Source organism: Arabidopsis lyrata (assembly GCF_000004255.2).
Source record: "Arabidopsis lyrata subsp. lyrata unplaced genomic scaffold ARALYscaffold_142, whole genome shotgun sequence".
Classification (NCBI taxonomy): Eukaryota; Viridiplantae; Streptophyta; class Magnoliopsida; order Brassicales; family Brassicaceae; genus Arabidopsis; species Arabidopsis lyrata.
The window spans coordinates 10,509-17,620 of NW_003302450.1; the positions used below are offsets into that span (position 1 = coordinate 10,509).

The 7,112-nt window shown below is 38.2% G+C and overlaps 2 protein-coding genes across 2 annotated transcripts; one reads left to right on the forward strand and one right to left on the reverse strand.

The window, feature by feature from the left end:
• Positions 1-72: 72 nt before the first annotated feature.
• On the forward strand, positions 73-2,661 carry LOC9298886 (UDP-galactose transporter 1). Its single transcript, XM_021017301.1, has 5 exons — positions 73-521; positions 684-933; positions 1,039-1,246; positions 1,546-1,777; positions 2,166-2,661. Exons 1-5 carry the CDS (start codon positions 426-428, stop codon positions 2,388-2,390), a joined length of 1,011 nt encoding a protein of 336 aa, XP_020872960.1. The 5' UTR covers positions 73-425; the 3' UTR covers positions 2,391-2,661.
• A 70-nt stretch (positions 2,662-2,731) lies between these two features.
• Positions 2,732-7,030, reverse strand: LOC9298885. Its single transcript, XM_002862764.2, has 13 exons — positions 6,745-7,030; positions 6,560-6,654; positions 6,321-6,390; positions 6,007-6,219; positions 5,837-5,896; positions 5,650-5,729; positions 5,321-5,541; positions 5,133-5,224; positions 4,942-5,068; positions 3,624-4,801; positions 3,271-3,527; positions 2,973-3,131; positions 2,732-2,898 (listed from the first exon to the last, which is right to left on the reverse strand). Exons 1-13 carry the CDS (start codon positions 6,955-6,957, stop codon positions 2,781-2,783), a joined length of 2,883 nt encoding a protein of 960 aa, XP_002862810.1. The 5' UTR covers positions 6,958-7,030; the 3' UTR covers positions 2,732-2,780.
• Between the last annotated feature and the right edge of the window lie 82 nt (positions 7,031-7,112).

Genomic DNA, 7,112 nt, shown 5'->3' on the forward strand with positions numbered 1-7,112 from the left:
GATGATTTAAATCAACGTTTTGAATAAGTTGGGGATTTTAACGACATTTTTCCCCAAAAAATACTACTAGTTTTTCTTAAAAAAAAATAAATGGAAAAACCTACGGAAGAGCAAAACATAATTTTCATGGCATAAAAAGAGAGAAAGAGTGAGAGAGAGAGAGTCATAGAGGGAGACGTTTGAGATTGATGAACAGAGAATTCGAAACAAATCACATGGAAGAAGAGCTCTCTTCTGCTACCGTTACCTTCTTCACTTTTCTCCTTCATTAGGGTTTTCTCTCTATTTAGCTGCGCAGCTCTCTCTCTCTCTTTCTTTCTCACCGATTCATTCACTTCTCTTAAAACTCGTTAATTTCTTCTGGGTTTTTGTCTCTTTTGCGATCTGATTCCGAAAGTTGTTCAATTTTCGAGTGAGAGAGAATCATGGAGGAAGGAAGTATGTTCAGATCTCTATTAGCGATTCTTCAGTGGTGGGGTTTCAACGTTACCGTAATCATCATGAACAAATGGATATTTCAGGTTTCTTCTTAACCCTAGAATTTTAGGCTTTAATACCCTATTGATCTGATCTATTGATTTCTTATGTTTGATGTTTTGATTTTGAGATTTCTCTTTTTCTCAATTTGGAATTTTGGTTTCAGCTTTATAGATTGGTGATAATGTTTTTTTTTTTTGTTGCAGAAACTGGATTTCAAGTTTCCACTATCGGTTTCATGTGTTCACTTCATATGTTCATCGATTGGAGCTTACATCGTCATCAAAGTTCTCAAGCTTAAACCATTGATTGTTGTTGAACCAGAAGATCGGTGGAGGAGGATTTTTCCAATGTCTTTCGTGTTTTGTATCAACATTGTGTTGGGAAATGTCAGTCTTCGATACATTCCTGTTTCGTTTATGCAGACGATTAAATCTTTCACTCCAGCTACTACAGGTTAGGGTTTTTTAGAGATGGAATTTGTGATTTGTGATTTTTCTCTTTGTCTGTTGTTGGATTTTCAAGAGAATCTGATTGTTTCTTATGTATGTGTTTGAGCAGTTGTGTTACAGTGGCTTGTATGGAGGAAATACTTTGACTGGCGTATTTGGGCGTCTCTCGTGCCCATTGTTGGTGGAATTCTTCTGACCTCTGTTACTGAACTTAGTTTTAACATGTTTGGATTCTGTGCTGCCTTGTTTGGATGTTTAGCTACTTCCACAAAGACCATTCTAGCCGAATCCCTTCTTCATGGTTACAAATTTGACAGGTCAGTGCCTCTTCCTAGAGTCTCCTTATGAATTACAATGACATTTGCTTGTTATGTCTTTTTGATTTTGATATGCCATCATTTTACTTCTATTAAACTAGATAATCATGTGATGGCATCTTAGCCCAAATTGAAAAAGCGTTCACTTTAATGGGGTTTTGTGACAAAGTTGATTGATGTATCTCTCTCTATTTCCGATTAAGAGTCAATCACATCTCCTTTTGAGAAGTAGACCTACTAATATCCATCTGCATAGAAGAAAGATTTGATTTTTTTTTTCTCTGTTTTTCTTTATTTAGCATAAACACCGTATACTATATGGCGCCTTTTGCCACCATGATCCTCGGGATACCAGCACTATTACTGGAAGGCAGTGGAATTTTGAGTTGGTTTGAAGCACACCCTGCTCCCTGGTCAGCCCTCATCATTATATTCAGTTCTGGTGTTCTAGCCTTCTGTCTCAACTTCTCCATCTTCTACGTCATTCACTCCACAACCGCAGTCACATTCAACGTAGCTGGAAACCTTAAGGTAACTAAGACATCCCTAAACCCTCAACTAATTTTATCTTTTAAATCGCTCTGGATGATCCAAACTAACAGAAGAATAGGTACTTTTAATTCATTTTACTGGCAATAATAAGTTCTTATCAATTTCCCTATCTTCTTACCATGGTAAAAGAAATTGAAGCCAGTCAGCTAGAGTTTCTTTAACCTATTCGTGGCATGCTCATTTTCTATATAGGTCTTATTCCTAGTGTTTGGGGCATGACTGTATTTATATAAGTTTATTTTTAACAAGTTAAAACCACTTGAATATCAAATTTTCGAGGCATATTGCTAGGGTCTTTGTCATCACCAGCTTGCGGTTTTTTTGTGGCCTTGGACCCTCACTCCCATGGTTGTAATATGATTCGCAGGTTGCCGTAGCTGTATTGGTCTCATGGTTGATATTCCGTAACCCAATATCGTATATGAATGCTGTTGGATGCGGAATTACGCTTGTGGGCTGCACGTTTTATGGATATGTGAGGCATATGCTTTCGCAGCAAACACCAGGAACTCCTAGGACACCTCGTACCCCAAGAAGCAAGATGGAATTACTTCCTCTTGTTAATAATGATAAACTCGAAGGCAAAGTCTGATCTTATCCAATCCGCAGATCAGTTTAGTACTCACTGTCACTGGATCAGGGTACTGCGGAAGAGAAGCATTCACACAGTGTTGAATTTTTACTAAATATGCGTTTTACTAAAAAACCTTAATAGAGAAAAGTTACATTTTTTTTTTTCGTTTTGATTTGAGCTCGTAGAAGAGATAATGGTTCCTACTATTTATATCTCTGTGAAGTGTAGAATCTTTTAATTTATCAAATACATTTTCTGAAACCTGAAGGAGAGTACTACTACATTAATTGCTTCTTCTTTTTTGAAATTTCTGTGTATATTCATTAATGTCGAGAGAATCATCTTGGCTAAGTTAACTCTGAGTAAACAAGTTTAATATAAAAACTCTTCTTGAAGTGTGGAGCTGTTCTAACTTCTATACAACTGAAAATGCTTTATTATTCTACTGTATGTGCTGTGTTGGCCCAATAATGCAATATCTTCGGAGGATAGTTCCATTGACAGATAATGTCGAGCTTCTCTTGACCTGAATCGAGAAAAAAAGAGATTAGGAATGAATCAATCATACTCAGAAACTATGGTGAACCAACTGGTACTGACCTTCGCCGTCTGCCTTTCTCGATGGCTCCGGATAAGTTGGAAGGATCTGCTCTTGAAATCTTCCCTATGAATGAAGCATATTCATGGAAAGCTTTTCCTTTCAATGATCGCAGAGGGACTACTGACTCTAATATGCCGGAAAGCCGTGCCATTCGCCTACTGCAGTCGGAAAAAAAACAAAAACCAACTTCGGTAATGAAAAAGAGAACAATGGAAAATTTTGGAAGAAATTTCCACTGCAACTGATAAACCCATTGGAAATGATATACTAATCATACGTTGAAAGAAAATTATTTACCATTTTAACAAGTCTGGGTTTATATCCAAGCAGCTTCCATTGCTCGATGTGCAATCCTGCCTTGCCTCGTCTACTGCCAATCCTCTTCCTGGTACCATGGTGGCTGATGAATTAGGAACGGTTCCTGTTGTAGTAATTTGGTTTGTGAAAAAGCAAAATTCTTGCTGTGCCACAGTGGAAGTCATCTGTTCAAGCATCTGAGATAAACCAGACGTATCAAGTTCTCCAGAAGCGTTTATCATTGGCTCCAAAGCTCCCTAAATAAGTGAATTCCATAAGTCAAAAATGTCTGAGCTGAAAACTGCAAAAGAAATCTAGAAAGAGAGGAAGCTGAATTGTAATGTAATACTCACAAGGTTCAGGCATCTAAAATGTGTTAGGTCAGCTTCTGAAATTAGATTGGTTATCTGGTGAGTGAGATCAAGAACTTGTGGAGCTTCTACAGGTTCTGAATCCAAGTATGGCTTGAAATCAGCATGACTCGAACAGATTTTTTCCCATGATTCTTGCACAGCAGATTTAGAGGTATCAAGCTTCGGTTTCTGAGCCGTCTTGAATGTCTTACCAAAATCTATACGGCTGCATTCATCTGAAACTGGTTGCATCTTCTGGGCAGTCCCTACATATTCCTTGAAACAGTTTTCCATCACCATCGCATCAGAAGATTCTGCAATGATCTCACATGTATTCTTTAAACAATCAAATATCTGAAATCTGTCTATGTATATCTCTTTTGATGGGGGAGTCTGTACAACGTCCTCATTCATGGACACTTCTACTCTTCCATCAAAATGTCCGCAAGATACCGCTCTTGGCGACAGCTCAGCTTCACCATCCATTAAAGTTTCTGGAACATACGAAGACTCTGGTACACATGATACATCAACTGACTGGGACACCTCATTAATGCAAGAGAATTTTGATGTCTCATACTGATAACAAGTTGCCTCCAATATTTCTGCTCTGGAAGGAACTGAAGGATCAGCTAATAGGTTTGTTTCCTTTTGCATATCTGGCCAATATGAGGACAACGTACCATCTTCTTGGAAAATCAATCTGTCGTCCTTCTGATGTTGTGCAATGGAAACCCGTATGTCAGTCAGAGGCTCATCTTCTGAATCAGAGGACATCACAACATTGAGCTTTCGCCTTCTGTTTGGCTGAGAGAAAGAGAGTGGTTGGTACGAAGTGTTGCTAAGTTCACACGGAATACTTAAGACGTCTTCTAATTCATCATAATCTTCAAAAGTAGTGTTCTGCCTGAACATGGCTGTTTTCTTAGCTTGTATGCTGTTCTTTCCTGTGCCTCGCCTCCATAATCTATTAAGCATTTTTTCGTTTTCAACCTCTTCAACAAATACTTCCACTGTGTTATAGCTTTCCTCTTCTAAAGATATTACCTTAGCAATCTCATTCTCCACCAACTGAGATAATTGAGAAGGGAAATCCCGTGTAATTATCTTGGGAAGCAGCAAGTGGCCAGCTTCATGATCAAAGAGATCTTGATTACCTGTGTTCTTCACCTTTCTGGCTGTGTATGGGAAATTAAACCATGAATAAATCAAATTTCAAAAATTTCCTATAACTGAAAATATTCACACCTAGTCATTCACTACTGGACCTCTGGGACTATAATTATTTTTCGCATGTAGTAATTTACATCCAAAATACCTCTTTTCGGTTTACTCTGAAACCAAAACTGCAATTGCATAATTGCTTTCCGTATATCACCACCACAAGACGTGGTCATTTGATCTAGTGAACCACGATTAACTTTAACTTCCTCTGCTGCACAAACCTGTGAAACAACAAATGTTAGAAGAATCCATTGAAATTTAAAGGTTACGTATCAGAATACTAACCAGAGAAAGGTGACTAAATAGTTCTTCTTTTGATGGCAATGAAAAGTATATTTCTATCCTCTCTAAGTTGTCTGGTAAACCATGATTCTTGTCTGTAAATATGCATGTAATACAGATACCATCAGCAGATTAATTAAGAAGAACTGCAAATGAAACAAAAATAATGTTTTAACATGGACGAATATTACCATTGGTAGTCAATACCACAGGCCCTTTTGCTTTCGCAGCAATCTGCTGGATAGCAGAAACGAGACCACGATCTTCAGCAAAGCAAACATCTACATCTTCAAAGAGAATTAAAGGCTTCAAGTTAGCTCCATCATTCTGGATATGTAATATGGGTACCACTTCCATTACATCCTCTACCCCATTGCCATCAGTACAGGAATTGAAAAGAGGGTCCAAGGACCTGAAAAAAAAACAAATTATGTGAATACAACGCTATTTTCAGTTTGAAAGTACTGATTGAAATGGAGAAAATAGCAGATCCGAGCATTATTGTTGCAATTCTATGTACCTTGACAGGCTATATGACTTGAGAGCCTCCCCAAATTTCTGCCTAACTACTGTTCCACTTCGGCATTCTGATGTGTTGGACTGTAGACAAAAATCATTAGAGACATAAACAATTGCGAAAGTGAATATTTCCATGCCAGAAGAGGAAAAAAGGTCCTTTAGATACATATAGAGGAAACAGTTCATACCTCTAGGATTTTAAATCCTTGTTCCTTGGCGCATGCATGAATAGCTGCAGATTTCCCACTCTGCAACACAGGCACAATTGTACTCACAAACATGAGTCACATACATGAAACTCAGAAAGCAATGTAAACGTAAGAACTGGCAGTTCGTGGCAGAATATCTTATCACACACCCCAGCTGGACCAACGATTAAGAGCACATTTTTCAGGCGATCTTCAGCACCAATATTTTCTGAGTCAGTGTCACTTTCAGAACAGTTGTAGTCAGCATCTTGCGATTTATCTTCATCACTACTCAAAAAGTCTTTATCTGGCTGAAACCCTCTCTCCTGCCATTGGCGCAGCCATTCATTCATTACTTTTACAGATTCAGTATTACCACATACCTGCAAGATACTTGGGTAAGAAAATGTGGGAAATTTGTGTTTGGTAAGAAGGTATAAACAGGCATATCTACTATGAAGACAGTGTGCTCAAATTGTCTGACCTCCGAGGCACTTCTTGGCTGGTACTTATCTACCCATAAGCTATTACGAGGTTGGCCACTGGAGTCATTACTGCATAGATTAGAAATTATAAGCATTCTAGAAAGAATAAAAAAATATGCCCAACAGAACTTCCAAGAGGTCGCCGGCCTATGTCGTTATTTCTCACTATTTATGAAGAAATCATCATTCCAACCTAAAACATGTGTGCTGCTACTGATATCAAATACAAAATCATTACCTTTCTCGACATGACAGGTGTTGCATTACATGAGAAATGTCTGCTGCATCACCAGCATCATCAGACAAGTTAATTGCTTCATGAACTTCACAATCCTAAAAAGAATCATAGGAAATGTTTCTTTATCATGAATGGTTCCAACAAACGAAAAACATAGACCAAAATGGAAAGTTTTAGCTCATTACCGATTCTGCTCCATCTAAGGAGCCAACGTACCCACGTTTCTCCTCCTGGTCTGCTACTAAGACTACCGAAGATGCCTCTGCGATACCTTCTGATTGACTAACACATTGTTCAGGCTCCTCATCATCAATGACACACACGTCAGGATGTGAAAGAGATGGCAGTTCATTTAAATCAAACTCCTTGGGTCGGGGTTCAAGAGAGTCAAATTTCATTTGTTGATCAGCACTCTCAGTGGTTTGCTCATAGAAAGTCCAGTTCTTCCAATCAAGGGTGGTTTGATAATCATCACTAAGAAGAAGGCTTTGCTATTCAGATTGCTTTATTATTACAAATGATCGAACAAGTAACCCTATATGTATTTGTCATA

What these genes read in the sequence shown, in the direction of transcription:
- LOC9298886 (XM_021017301.1), top strand. Translation starts at nt 426, where the DNA reads ATGGAGGAAGGAAGTATGTTCAGATCTCTATTAGCGATTCTTCAGTGG. An exon ending in TGAACAAATGGATATTTCAG is followed by an intron (nt 522 to 683) that starts GTTTCTTCTTAA and finishes TTTTTGTTGCAG; the next exon opens with AAACTGGATTTCAAGTTTCC. An exon ending in CATGGTTACAAATTTGACAG is followed by an intron (nt 1,247 to 1,545) that starts GTCAGTGCCTCT and finishes TTCTTTATTTAG; the next exon opens with CATAAACACCGTATACTATA.
- LOC9298885 (XM_002862764.2), bottom strand. Translation starts at nt 6,957, where the DNA reads ATGAAATTTGACTCTCTTGAACCCCGACCCAAGGAGTTTGATTTAAAT. An exon ending in AGCCAAGAAGTGCCTCGGAG is followed by an intron (nt 6,220 to 6,320) that starts GTCAGACAATTT and finishes AGTATCTTGCAG; the next exon opens with GTATGTGGTAATACTGAATC. An exon ending in GAGAAAGGCAGACGGCGAAG is followed by an intron (nt 2,899 to 2,972) that starts GTCAGTACCAGT and finishes TTCTCGATTCAG; the next exon opens with GTCAAGAGAAGCTCGACATT.